The sequence below is a fragment of the Lagenorhynchus albirostris genome, chromosome 14 (assembly GCF_949774975.1).
Source record: "Lagenorhynchus albirostris chromosome 14, mLagAlb1.1, whole genome shotgun sequence".
NCBI lineage: Eukaryota > Metazoa > Chordata > Mammalia > Artiodactyla > Delphinidae > Lagenorhynchus > Lagenorhynchus albirostris.
In genome coordinates this window covers 88,248,937-88,264,165 of record NC_083108.1, presented here as the reverse complement: position 1 = coordinate 88,264,165, position 15,229 = coordinate 88,248,937, and the positions used below count along the sequence as shown (strand labels likewise).

At 42.8% G+C, this 15,229-nt stretch overlaps 1 protein-coding gene across 2 annotated transcripts in view; it reads right to left on the bottom strand.

Moving 5' to 3' along the window:
• The window catches only part of LOC132532100 (zinc finger protein 26), a 68,579-nt gene that overhangs the window by 46,635 nt on the left and 6,715 nt on the right, over nucleotides 1-15,229 (bottom strand). The window contains exons 2-4 of one of the 2 annotated variants that reach the window (XM_060170280.1): nucleotides 13,603-13,729; nucleotides 13,238-13,333; nucleotides 10,515-11,594 (exon numbers count right to left, since the gene is read on the bottom strand). In XM_060170280.1, the coding sequence (XP_060026263.1) occupies nucleotides 10,515-11,594; nucleotides 13,238-13,333; nucleotides 13,603-13,729 (1,303 nt within the window). Of the gene's footprint in view, nucleotides 1-9,639; nucleotides 11,595-13,237; nucleotides 13,334-13,602; nucleotides 13,730-15,229 lie in introns of those variants that run through there. The other variant, XM_060170279.1, reaches the window with a different exon arrangement.

Genomic DNA, 15,229 nt, shown 5'->3' with positions numbered 1-15,229 from the left:
GGAGTGGCATGATATATTTAAATTGGTGAAAGGGAAGAACCCACAGCCAAGATTACTCTACCTGGCAAGGATCTCATTCAGGTTCGACAGAGAAATCAAAAGCTTTACAGACAAGCAAAAGGTAAGAGAATTCAGCACCACCAAACCAGCTCTACAACAAATGCTGAAGGAACTTCTCTAAGTGGGAAACACAAGAGAAGAAAAGGACCTACAAAAACAAACCCAAAACAATTAAGAAAATGGTAATAGGAACATACATATCAATAATTACCTTAAATGCCCCAATCAAGAGACACAGGTTTGCTGAATGGATACAAAAACAAGACCCATATATATGCTGTCTACAAGAAACCCACTTCAGACCTAGGGACACATACAGCCAGAACGTGAGAGGATGGAAAAAGATATTCCATGCAAATGGAAATCAAAAGAAAGCTGGAGTCGCAATACTCCTATCAGACAAAATAGACTTTAAAATAATGTTATAAGAGGGGCTTCCCTGGTGGCGCAGTTGTTGAGAGTCTACCTGCCAATGCAGGGGACGTGGGTTCGTGCCCCAGTCCGGGAAAATCCCACATGCCACGGAGCGCCTGGGCCCATGAGCCATGGCTGCTGAGCCTGCGCATCTGGAGCCTGTGCTCCACAATGGGAGAGGCCACAACAGTAAGAGGCCCGCGTACTGCAAAAAAAAAAATAATAATAATGTTATAAGAGATAAGGACGGACACTACGTAATGATCAAGGAATCAATCCAAGAAAAAGATATGACAATTATAAATATATAGGCAACCAACATAGGAGCACCTCAATACATAAGGTAAATGCTAACAGCTATAAAAGAGGTAAGCAACAGTATCTCAATAAGAGTGGGGGACTCTCAACACCTCACTTACATCAATGGACAGATAATCCAGACACAAAACTAATAAGGAAACACAAGCTTTAAATGACACAATAGATCAGATAGACTTAATTGATATTTATAGGACATTCCATCTGAAAACAGCGGAGTATGCTTTCTTCTCAAATGCACATGGAACATTCTCCAGGATAGATCACATCTTGGGTCACAAATCAAGCCTCAGTAAATTTAAGAAAATTGAAATCATATCAATTATCTTTTCTGACAACAATGCTATGAGACTAGAAATAAATTACAGGGAAAAAAATAAAAAAACACAAACAAATGGAAGCTATATAATACGTTACTAAATAACCAAGAGATCACTGAAGAAATCAAAGAGGAAATCAAAAAACAGTGAGAGACAGACAAATGACAATGAAAACATGACGATCCAAAATCTATGGAATGCAGCATAAGCAGTTCTAAGAGGGAAGTTTATAGCAATACAATCCTACCTCAAGAAACAAGAAAAATCTCAAACAATCTAACCTTACACCTAAAGGAACTACAGAAAAGAACAAAGGAAACACAAATTAGTAGAAGGAAAGAAATCAGAAAAATGAGAGCAGAAAAAAATGAAAAAGAAACAAAGAAAACAATAGCAAGGATCAATAAAACTAAAAGCTGGTTCTTTGAGAAGATGAATAAAATTGATAAACCTTTAGCCAGACTCATCAAGAAAAAGAGGGAGAGGACTCAAATCAATAAAATTAGAACTGAAAAAGGAGAAGTTACAATGGACACTGCAAAAGTACAAAGCATCATAAGAGACAACTACAAGCAACTCTATGCCAGTAAAATGGACAACCTGCAAGAAACGGACAAATTCTTAGAAAGGTATAACCCTCCAAGACTGAATCAGGAAGAAATAGAAAATACGAACAGACCAATCACAAATAATGAAATTGAAACTGTGATTAAAAATCTGCAAACAGGGCTTCCCTGGTGGCGCAGTGGTTGAGAGTCTGCCTGCCGATGCAGGGGACGTGGGTTCGTGCCCCGGTCCGGGAAGATCCCACATGCCGCGGAGCGGCTGGGCCCGTGAGCCATGGCTGCTGAGCCTGCGCGTCCAGAGCCTGTGCTCCGCAACGGGAGGGGCCGCAGCAGTGAGGGGCCTGCGTAACGCCAAAAAAGAAAAAAATCTGCAAACAAACAGAAGTCCAGAACCAGATGGCTTCACAGGTGAATTCTATTAAACATTTACAGAAGAGCAAACACCCATTGTTCTCAAACTCTTCCCAAAAATTGCAGAGGAAGAAACACTCCCAACCTCATTCTACAAGGCCACCATCACCCTGATACCAAAACCAGACAAAGATACTACAAAAAAAGAAAATTACAGACCAATATCACTGATGAATATAGATGCAAAAATCCTCAACAAAATATTAGCAAACAGGGGCTTCCCTGGTGGCGCAGTGGTTGAGAGTCTGCTTGCCGATGCAGGGGACGCGGATCCATGCCCAGGTCTGGGAGGATCCCACATGCCGCGGAGCGGCTGGGCCCGTGAGCCATGGCCGCTGAGCCTGCGCATCCGGAGCCTGTGCTCCACAACAGGAGAGGCCACAACAGTGAGAGGCCCGCATACCGCCAAAAAAAAAAAAAAATTACTAGCAAACAGGATCCAACAACACATTAAAAGGATCATGCACCATGATCAAGTGGGATTTATCCCAGGGAAGCAAGGATTCTTCAAAATACACAAATCAATCAATGTGGTACACTATATTAACAAACTGAAGAAGAAAAACCATATGATCATCTCAAGAGATGCAGAAAAAGCTTTTGACAAAATTCAACACTGATTTATGAGTAAAAACTCTCTAGAAAGTGGGCATAGAGAGAACCTACCACAACATACTAAAGGTCATATAGGACAAACCGACAGCAAACATCATTCTCATTGGTGAAAAAATGAAAGCTTTTCCTCTAAGATCAGGAACAAGACAAGGATGTCCACACTCACCACTATTATTCAACATAGTTTTGGAAGTCCTAGCCATGGCAGTCAGAGAAGAAAAGGAAATAAAAGGAACACAAATTGGAAAAGAAGAAGTAAAACTGTCACTGTTTGCAGATGACATGATACTATACATAGAGAATCCTAAAGGTGCCACGAGAAAACTACTAGAGCTAATCAATGAATTTGGTAAAGTTGCAGGATACAAAATTAATGCACAGAAATCTCTTGCATTCCTATACACTAAGAACAAAAGATCAGAAAGAGAAATTAAGGAGACAATCCCATTCACCACTGCAACAAAAAGAATAAAATACCTAGGAATACACCTACCTAAGGAGGTAAAAGACCTGTACTCAGAAAACTGTATGTCACGGATGAAAGAAATCAAAGATGACACAAACAGATGGAGAGGTATACCATGTTCTTGGACTGAAAGAATCAATATTGTGAAAATGACTATACTACCCAAAGCAATCTACAGATTCAATGCAATCCCTATCAAATTACCAATGGTATTTTTTACAGAACTAGGGAAAAAATCTTAAAATTTGTATGGAGAGAGAAAAGACCCCGAATAGCCAAAGAGGTCTTGAGGGAAAAAAACGGAGCTGGAGGAATCAGACTCCCTGACTTCAGACTATACTACAAAGCTACAGTAATCAAGACAATATGGTACTGGCACAAAAACAGAAATATAGATCAATGGAACAGGATAGAAAGCCCAGAGATAAACCCACGCACCTATGGTCAACTAATCTATGACAAAGGAGGCAAGGATATACAATGGAGAAAAGACAGTCTCTTCAATAAGAGGTGCTGGGAAAACTGGAAGCTACATGTAAAAGAATGAAATTAGAACACTCCCTAACACCATACACAAAAATAAACTCAAAATGGATTAGAGACCTAAATGTAAGACTGGACACTATAGAACTCTTAGAGGAAAATACAGGAAAAACACTCTTTGACACAATTCACAGCAAGATCTTTTTTGACCCACCCTCTAGAGTAATGGAAATAAAAACAAAAATAAACAAATGGGACCTAATGAAACTTAAAAGCTTTTGCACAGCAAAGGAAACTATAAACAAGATGAAAAGATAACCCTCAGAATGGGAGAAAATATCTGCAAATGAATCAACAGACAAAGGATTAATCCCTAAAATACATAAACAGCTCATGCAGCTCAATATTAACAAAACAAACAACGCAATCCAAAAATGGGCAGAAGACCTAAATAGACATTTCTCCAAAGAAGACATACAGATGGCCAAGAGGCACATGAAAAGCTGCTCAACATCACTAATTATTAGAGAAATGAAAATCAAAACTACAATCAGGTATCACCTCACACCAGTTAGAATGGGCATCATCAGAAAATGTAAAAAAACAAATGCTGGAGAGGGTGTGGAGCAAAGGGAACCCTCTTGCACTGTTGGTGGGAATGTAAAGTGTAAATGTAAAGAAAGTAGCCACTATGGAGAACAGTATGGAGGTTCCTTAAAAAACTAAAAATAGAATTACCATATGACTCGGCAATCCCACTACTGGGCATACACCCAGAGAAAACCATAATTCAAAAAGACACATGCACCCCAATGTTCATTGCAGCACTATTTACAATAGCCGGGTCATGGAAGCAACCTAAATGCCCATCGACAGACGAATGGATAAAGATGTGGTACATATATACAATGGAATATTACTCAGCCATAAAAAGGAACGAAAATGGTCATTTGTGGAGACGTGGATGGACCGAGAGACTGTCATACAGAGTGAAGTAAGTCAGAAAGAGAAAAACTAATATCTTATACTAACACATGTATGTAGAATCTAGAAAAATGGTACAGATGAACCAGTTTGCAAGGTAGAAATAGAGACACAGATGGAGAGAACAAATGTATGGACACCAAGGGGGGAAAGTGGTGGGGGGAGGGTGGTGGTGGTGTGATGAATTGGGTGATTGGGATTGACATGTATACACTGATGTGTATAAAATAGATAACTAGTAAGAACCTGCTGTATAAAATAAATAAAATTAAGTTAAAAAAAAAGAATTGTAAAGAATTCCTAAATACCCTTTACTTATACTTCCCCAATTTTATTGCTTTACCACATCTGCTTTCTCTATAAAAGAACATATTTTTCGTGAAAGGTACGAGCATGAGTTGCAGATGTGAGTCCTCTATACTCCCCAGTGCTTCAGTATCTCCAACAAGGTCATTCTATTATCTAGTGACCATAAAATTATCAAATTGAGGAAATTAACATAAATGTCGTACTATTACCTAATACACAAAACTTATACAAATTCCATCAATTGCCCAGATAATGTCTAAGAAACAAAATTTGTGTTTGGTGTGCAGTGCCCTGTCTCTTTAGCTCTTGTTTCACTGGAGCAGCCTTTCAGCCTTTTTCTTCTACAACCTCAACGTTTTTTAAAGTGCATGCCATTTTCATGGTAAATGGCCGTAACTTTTGTTTGCTAGATATTTCCTCACAATTTAGATTCAGGTTATGCATTTGGGGCAGGAATACTACAGAAATGACATTGTGTCCTTCTCAGAGAATTACAGCAACAGTTCCCTGATATTTGTTTGTACCAGTAGTGGCGATATTAGTTTTGATTGCTTAATTAAGGTGGTAAATGCCAGATTTCTTTTTCCAACGGTAATTAATAAGTGTCTTGTGGGCAGATGTTCTGAACCTAATAAAATAACCTCTCATAAAGCTGTCACTCAAAAAAAAAAAACCCAAAAAACTGTCACTCACCCAGTTTTAGCATTCATTAATGATTCTTGCCTAAAACAAGTATTACTGTGCTGGCTACCAAATGGTCATTTCCTTTCGTATTTATTGATATTCAACTGTTTAAAAGAGCTTTCCCCTCTTCCCTAGTTGTTTATACATTTATACATCTATATATCATTATGGATATATGGATTGTTATTTTATTCTTTGGGTTGTAACCTGTTATCATTATTTATTTGGTCCCAGTTTTGGCCAGTGTGTTAGAGCTGCTTGCAGTGTCCTTCGGGGCTTGTTCTGTGGCCTAGCATGTGCTCTGTGTGGCACAAAGTTCCATGTGTGCTTGGGGAGTCTGCTGCAGTGGAGTAGAGTGCTCCACATGTCTGCTAGGTCCAGCTGGTTTAGAGTGTTGTTCAAATTGCCTGTTTCTTTGCTGAATGTCATGGGTTGAATTGTTTCCCCCCGAAAAGAGATGTTGGAATCCTAAACCCCCACCTCAGAATCTGACCTTATTTAGAGACAGGGTCTTTACAGAGATAACTATGTTCAAATGAGGTCTTTAGGGGCTTCCCTGGTGGCGCAGTGGTTGAGAGTCCGCCTGACGATGCAGGGGACACGGGTTCATGCCCCGGTCCGGGAAGATCCCACATGCCGCGGAGCAGCTGGGCCCGTGAGCCATGCCTGCTGAGGCTGCGCGTCCGGAGCCTGTGCTCCGCAACGGGAAAGGCCACAACAGTGAGAGGCCCGCGTAGAGAAAAAAAAAAAAAATGAGGTCTTTAGGGTGGGCCCTGAACCAATAGGACTGGTATCCTTATAAAAAGGAGAAATTTGGACACAAAATAGACACACATAAGGAGAAAAATGATGTGAAGACACAATGGGAGAAGACGGAGACCTAGAAGTTGAAGAGAGAATCCTGGAACAGATTCTCCCCTCACAGCCCTCAGGAGGAATCAACCCTGCTGGCACCTTGACTTCAGACTTGTAACCTCCAGAACTATGAAAAATATAAAAAATAAATTTCTGTTACTTAAACCACTCATTTTGTAGTACTCTGTTACAGCAGCCCTTGCAAACAAATGAAGATTTTGGCTGGAAAACAGGGTGCTGCTTTAGCAAATACCTAAAAATGTGGAAGTGGCTTTGGAATTGGTAGAGGATGGAAGAGTTTTGAGGTACTTGATAGAAAAAGCCCAGATTGCCTTGAGGACACTGTTGGTAGAAATACGAATGTTAAGGTAGTACTGGTGAGGTGTCAGACAAAAATGAGGGACGTGTTATTGGAAATCAGAGAAAAGTGGCAGAGAACTTGGCTGACTTGTGTTCTAGTGTTTAATGGAAGGCAGAACTTGTGAGTGATGAACTTGGATATTTAGCTGAAGAGATTACTAAGCAAAGTGTTGAAGGCATGACTTAACTTCTTCTGAGAATGTATTGTTAAACATAAAGGAACTAGATCATGAAGATCTGGAAGACTCTCAGCTTACTCATATCGCAAAAAACGAGAAAGCAAGCTCAGGAGAGAACACCAAGCATGTGGCCAGACGCTGCTTGCTCAAGAGATTATGGGTGTATGGCTTGTGAATCCAATTAATCATCTCAGCAGAAATGCTACCAACTTGGACTGAAGGGAACAGAGCAAGGTTGAAATGAAGGAACTTTGTCAAACTTCTGAGATTCTACAGGCAGGAAACAGGCTGGAAACAGGCTGTGAACATAGGTTATCCTTAAAGCAAAGGGAAGAATGACCCTGAGGGCAGGGCCACTTCCTTGGTTCCAGAAGGTGAAGCCTCCTTTTTAATTCCAGAGGGCTGGCCCACCATCCAGGGTTGAAGGGGCAGGGCCACCACCCCAGTGGGCTCAGAGGACAGAGTATTTAGCCAAAGAGGGTTATTCTCAAGCCTTAACATCTAATGGAATTTACCCTGCTAGTTTTTGAACTTGGTTGGGACTCATAACACCCTTTTTCCTGATTTCTTCCTTTTGGAATGGGAATGTCTATCCCATGCCTATCTGATTATTGTATTTTGGAAGCAGATATCTTATCTGGTGTCACAGATGAAGAGGAATATTGCCCCAGGATGAATCATATCCCAAGTCTCACCCATACCTGATTTAGATGAGATTATGGACTTAGAGTTGATGTTGGAGTGGATTAAGATTTGGGGGGATGTTGGGCAGGGGTGAATGTATTTTGCATGTGAAAAGCATATGAATTTGGTGGGGTGGGGAGGGGCAGGAGGGCAGACTGTTATGGGTTGAATTGCATCCTGTCAAAAAAGACGCTGGATTCCTAACCCCCAGTATCTCAGAATGAGAAGTTAATTAGAGACAGGGTCTTTACAGAGATAATCAAGTTTAAATTAGATCACAGGGTGAGAACTAAGCCAATATGACTGGCATCCTTAAAAGAACAGGAAATTTGGACACAGAGCTGGTAACAGCGAGGCATGGGGTACTGCAAGAATAAGCTGCCTCCTACAAGGTATGGTTCACTTTTTCACTGAAGGGAAGGGCCTCTACATCAGGAGTTAGTGGGTTCTGTGGGTAATACCGTGTCTGTCTCAACCATTCAACTCTGCCACTGCAGTGCAAAAGCAGCCGGACAGCAATACACAGATTGTGTCTGCCTGTGGTCCAAGGAAACTTGATGGATGGACACTGATATTTGAATTTCAAATAATTTTCTCATTTCATAAAAGTTTGGCTCTTTTTAACCATTTAAACATGTAAAAGCTTCTTACTTGCCATCCATACAAATATGGGCTGCAATCTGTATTTGGCCTGCAGTCTGTAGTTTGCCAACATCTAGACCATATCCCCGAGTGAAGAGCATACAGTGCAAAGTATACCACGAGTTTGCTAGGCTGAGTCCTCGGATACTTCTCAGATATCGCTACTCCAATTATCAATTATCAAGAGACAACTTTTCTAATGCATGTTTACATAAGGGATTAGTGCGCACTTAAGGTAGATGACTCTAATTCAGCAAGCCAACTGTGTATTTGGTGTCCACCATCTCAACGCTACAGCTCTGAGTAAGCAATTATTTCAGCAATGTCAGAGCGTGGCTGAGTTCAGTACTCTGCCTTGAGATGAGATTCCAGGCCTTCAAGTCTGTCCTTGTTGTGTTTAAGAGCCGATGTAACCAGAATGAGCCATCTCATCTCCTGCCCCAGATTTCCTCATTAATTTAAAACTCTTCTAGGACAATAGTTCCTCAGTATTCCCAGAATCTTACCAACAGGGGCCACAAGGTTCTTGGTCTACACAAGCAATAACACTATTTCATACTATGTACTAAAAAGTATCCACCTTGGAATATAAACAGGAATCTGAAAGACTTTCTTCTTGTCTCAGGAAAAAACCTAAACCACACACCCAGCTGTTCTTCAACAGTTTACTACCTACAGCTACTCCAGAACGACTTACCAGTTAAAGCCCTTCAGTGACAAAAAATAGGAACTCATTCTGCTTAACTTCAGCAGAAAACAATATTTATTGAAAAGATGAGGAAGCACACAGAAGACCAGAAAACCAGGTTCAAAAGGGGCAGTATCCAAAGTTATTCTGAGAAATCAAAACAGCAAGAACTAACTGATGGTCTCAGTAGAATTCTGGGACAAGAATGGGTTCCAATATTTCCCTGCTGGTTCATGGGAGACTGAAATCGAGATGCAAACTCCTGGAAAAGAGGCTCCCATTTCCCAACAATGGCAGAGTGCTCACCTGTGACTGGTGGAAAGGACACCCTGAAAGACCCACCGCAAGGGTGCACACACACAGGAGGGGTATTTCTCCAGAGAGATCTAAGCCTCTCTTACAAATCAATGCAGAACAGACACTGAACTGGTAAATATAATCAATGTTCATTATGGTGAGTGCTCTTAGGAAGCACCCCTGTTAACAACTGCCAGACCCACTTGCTGGATATGTAAATTCATTTGGAATGAGAACTGAATCCTTTCATTTATTAAAAACTATATTATTTTAGTTATATTGCTAAGAAATAAAGAGACAACACTGATCCTTAGCATTTAATGTGGAGAATATTAGAGGGTGTTATTCCACAAACTATCAAATATAACAAGTTACATTTTAAAATAAAATACCAAAAAATTTTAAAACAGTATTCAGTGTTACTCAGGAAAGTCACACTCCATACCCCTTAACCTTCAGAGTATGTTCCTTGCCATTTTCCTGCTATTACTCTAGATACATATTAAAATAAAAAACAACTTTACTCTCTACCAAGACTTTCTTCAGCACCACATCTGGAATGCGACTCCCCATGTAACACAGCTTCCACGGGAAGTGCTTTCTTGATTTATTAAAGTTACAAGGGTTTCTCAATATGATTCCCCATGTTAAATCTTCATAATCAGGCTACCACTTCTGATACAGTTACTGCTCTGTACTCCTGCAACTATTCTCTTGTATATAAAGATTTGTATGACTTACTTCTGAAAGCTTTTGCACATTCATTCCAAATATGATTGGCCTCTCTCTCGTATGACTAATTTGATAAAAGAGTATTTTTAGGACTTCCTGCCTCTATTATCCTCTGAAGTCTCCTGTGGATCAGCTTCTGTGAGAATGATTCTAACATCTACTCCGCTCTGATTTCTCACTTGTGAGTTTTTCGATGTATACGAAGCCCTGAATTCCAGCAGAAGGATTTCCCACATTCAGAGCATTTCCATGGCTTCTCTCCTGTATGAACTCTCTGATGTTCACTGAGAGACGACTTTTGAGTGAAGGCTTTCCCGCATTCACTGCATTTGTGGGGTTTTTCTCCTGAATGAGTCTTCTGGTGTATCTGAAGTGACGCCTTCCTAGGATAGGCTTTCTCACATTCGCTGCATTCATAGGGCTTCTCTGTTGAATGAGTTCTCTGATGTATAATTAGCTGTGATTTCCCACAAAAGGCTCTCTCACAGAAGCTACACTCATAGGGTCTCTCTCCTGTGTGTGCTCTCCGGTGTATAACGAGGTATGACTTGCTGCTGAAGGCTTTCCCACACTCACTGCACCCATAGGGCTTCTCTCCCGCATGAGCTCTCAGATGCGCGGTGAGCTGTTCCTTCCTACCGAAGGCCTTCCCACATTCACTGCACTGATAAGGATTATTTCCTGTGTGAATTCCCTGGTGCACAACAAGTTGTGTCTTCATGCTGAAGGCCTTCCCGCAATCCCTGCACTGATAGGGCTTCTCTCCCGTGTGCATCCTGATGTGAACGAGGAGATACGACTTACTCCTGAAGGCTTTCCCACAGTCACTGCATTTATGGGGTTTCACTCCTGTGTGAGTTCTCTGGTGCACAATGAATGGGGACTTCAGACTAAAGGCTTTCCCACATTCACTGCATTCATAGGGTTTCACTCCTGTATGGCTTCTCTGATGTAAAATCAGCTGTGATTTCCAGCTGTAGGCTTTCCCACATTCACTGCAACCATAAGGTTTCCCTCCTGAGTGAATTTCCTGATGGACAATGAGCTGTGACCTGAATGAGAAGACTTTCCCACACTCGATACAGGAGTAGGGCTTCTCTCCTGTGTGGACTCTCTGATGAGCATTGAGGTTTGACTTGGCACTGAAGGCTCTCTCACATTTAGTGCATTCGTATGGTCTCTCTCCTGTATGAATTCTGAGATGTACAATGAGCTGTGATTTACAACGAAAAGCTTTCCCACATTCGTTACATACACAGTTTTTTTCTATACTATGAGTTCTCTGATGCTCAAGAAAATATGATTCATCATACCCATGAAACTGATCAGGATTCTGTCTTAGATAGCTTCTGGCTGAAGCTAAGTTTTGTGTCAAGCTTTTTCCAAGTGTATTATATTTAAGGAGACTTTGTCTTGAAGAAATGTGGCTTTTGCTCAGATGAAGCTTTCCAAATGCATTACAAGCATAGCTTCTCTCAACACTTTCGAGTTCATCTTGATTTTTCTGGTACCATTCTTTCCAACCTTCTAGGAAGAAAAAAAAAACACCATATATTTAAAATCATAACACAAACCGAATATAGAACTAAAGGGCTTTAGAACTGCCATGTAATGAGTGTTTTTCTTTTGGTCCAGGCCTCTGACACACTGGTTCAAAAGAAATACTTGCCAAGTGCACACACATCACATAACCAAGCATGAGGGCAAGGGGAAGTGAATCAAACCAAAATAAGTCCCTTTACAGAAATGGGTAGCCGATTAGCAGTGACCAAAAATGTTTTTTTTAAAATAGAAGTTTAAAAAATTTAGCCTGCACTTAGAAGCCAATGCCAACTATTTATGCCAATTTTATTATTGCAGGAGTTTACTCATAAAGTTAATTCACAGGATACAGAATAGCTAGGCATGACCTGTAGGTAGGTACAAAGAGACATTAAAAGAGAGACTGAGTGAGCCATAAGGAAAGTAAGGCAAAAGCATTCCAAACAGAAGGAAGAGCAAGTGCAAAGCTCCTGGGGAAGGAACCTGCGTGGCATGGTTAAGGAACAGAACAAAGCCCAGGACAGCTGAGACCCCCTGAGTGAACAGAGTGACTCTGAGTGAACAGAGTGAAGGCAGGAACCAGATTAGGCAAGGCCCCATACATACTGTCTGTGTGTCAGCACCCGTCAGACACATAGCCTCAGTCACCCCCGTACACGACTGCTGTGCTGGGGGCCTCAGTAGCTGTCCTGCTTTCTCAGGACTGCTTGCTAAACACTTTTCTCCCCAAAGTGGTGGGAAACTGGAGGAAGAAGAGCAATTTCAGAAGTGCCTTCCCATTTCTGCCACTGAGAATGCAGAGTGGGAAAGCCCAGGGGCACTCTCCTGCAAGCATATAAAGCTGGGACCAGAGCACACGAGGAAAGGAGAAGGAGGATGGCGATTCTGCTGTTACAACACTGGGAGGAAAAAAGCTTTGATTTTCAGGACAGAAGAGCCTTTCCACAGTTACAATATAGAAGAGAAGCCCAAACTTGGACAACTCAAAAGGGAAGAGTAAGCGGGGTCAGGGAAATAAAAGCAGGGTGATAAAAACCACCTAAGATACAGGTGAGATTAGGCTAGGTTTCAGAATTCTTTTAAGAAAAGAGCCCAAGGGACTTCCCTGGTGGTCCAGTGGTTAAGAATCTGCACGTACACTGCAGGGAGCATGGGTTCCATCCCTGGTCGGGGAACTAAGATCCCACGTGCTGTGCGGTGTGGCCAAAAAAAGAAAAAGAAAAGTGCCCAAGAAAGTAACAGATGTAATTTCCAAGTGACTGGTGTGAGAAGAGAGAAGGAAGCAATGAAATCTCCTAAAACAGTCAAGGGGAGAGAATGAAATGAAAAACTATGGGTAAAGTCAAGGGACTTAACTGCAGAGGCAAGAGAGAAAACAAGGCCCATGACTACAGGAAGGAAGGCAGAGAAAAAAGGTGCCAGAAGGAAGGAAACTAACCCAGAAAGCAACCTTTCAGAGCCACGGGAGGAAACCGAGGGCCCCATCCTTACCTGAGGACTCACGGGCTCATCCCGAGTCCACCCGGTGGTTCAAGGACTTCAAAGAACAGTTCGCGCACACAACACTCCCTGAGTGCCAGCCCCGGTTCACTCCAGACCTCCCCTCTCCATGGTTTCTGCTCACCCACCTGGACAGCTCTGACGGGAAACTTCCGCGTTTATTATCCATGGCTCTTCTCCTTGCTCCAACTTGAAGACTAAATCAGGTTTGGTACCATGATACCCTGTTAAGGGAAAATCACAAAGGATGTGGGCCAAACTGCTGGGGACTAGAAAAGGAAGCTAGGAGCTCAGAAAGGAAGCAGCTCGTTTGCACTTGCAGAAAGATTACAATGAGGGGGTGAAGACAGAATAGGGACTAAGAACGTATGACCTCCAGAGCTCAAGTCCATAATCATTAATTACTTCAGAGACCCCGGGATAGAACAACAAAAGAAAAAGCAGTGGCAACTTATGACTCACGACCTGAGCCGAAAAGAGAAGCTGTACTTACCCACAGACACCAGGTTACTATAGTTTTCCAGAGTCACATCCCGGTACAGGTGCTTCTGCGCAGAATCCAATAACTGCCATTCTTCCCAGGTGAACTCCATAGATATATCCTTGAATGACGACAATCCCTGTAACAATACACACACCATTCCACAGGCTGCAATTATACTGGGAGACATGGAAAAGATGTAGAGGACCCAGGAAAGGAGAATGTCCCTCCACAGACTGCATCCTGAACCCACCACTTGCTTTGAGAGAGAATTAAAAAATAATAATAATAAGTGAGCCTCCGTGTGCTAGATACTCTTTTGGGTCCTGAAGACTTCAGGATGAGTGAAGCCCACTCTGGCCTTCAGAAGCTTTTAGTCTTGTAGAGGGAAATGAACAGCTATGCATGCAGACAAAATAAGGTGTTTCCAGTCTGATAAGAACCTATTCAGGGAGACCTTGCACGGGGTGGTGAGCATGACTCGAACTACAGGCACCAGACACACAAGGTCTGACCCTCCGGAAGTGCCTGCCATCTGGCCGGCTGCTCAGCCCACCTGAGTCTCAGTGGGAGCGAGCACATGAAGAAAACATTCCAGGGACTTCCCTGGTGGTGCAGTGGTTAGGAATCTCCCTGCCAATGCAGGGGACACAGGTTCGAGCCCTGGTCCGGGAAGATCCCACATGCTGCAGAGCAGCTAAGCCTGTGCGCCACAACAACCGAACCTGCACTCTAGAGCCCACGAGCCACACTACTGAGCCCGCATGCCACAACTACTGAAGCCAGTGCACTCTAGGGCCCGCGTGCTGCAACTACTGAGCCCACATGCCACAACTACTGAAGCCGCGCTCCTAGAGCCCGTGCTCTGCAACGAGAGAAGTCACCACAATGAAAAGCCTGTGCACCGCAACGAAGACCCAACGCAGCCAAAAATAAATAAATTTTTTAAAAAAAGAAAGAAAGAAAAGAAAACGTGTCAAATAGGTGACTTCCCAGGCTTCTTCCAAGAAAATAAGTGGTCCACAACCGAGTCAACCAGGGGACACCCAGCACAGACTGTGAACCTAAAGCCCAGGTCGCGGAGCCACAGGCCACAAACCAGTGCAGGGGGGTCTGCTCCCCAAGGTGCGCGGGTCCTACCAGGTGGCCCTGCGGCAGTGTCAGCCGTGCAGCCTGCATGACTGGTGCTTGATGCCTCTGAGAACTACCCAGTGTACTCACAATAAATTCCTCTCACAGGACCAAAAGATAGCAGCAAGCCACAGACCCTCAGGGGATCATTCAATAAGTGCTTATTAGGCACCAACTGTGGACACAGTCCCTGTCCTCAGTGGGTTTCCATTCCTGCAGGGGAGATGCCAGTAAACACACAGCCACCTAGCGCGCAAGCGGTGACAGTGCTCTGACAGGCCTCCAGCAGCTTCATGGGAGAAAGGCGGGGAGGAAGACACAGGCGCTATCTCAGATGGGTCATCAGGAGCCCCCTGCTGAGGCGACATTTGGGCAGAAACACAAGCAGTGTGAGAACGAGCTCTGAGATTTCTTCGGGAAGAGCCTTCCACGCAGCATGAAAACAAAGGCACAGGCCTGCAGGGCTCAAGGACGTGGTAAGGACTTGGATTTCATTCCACAGGAGGAG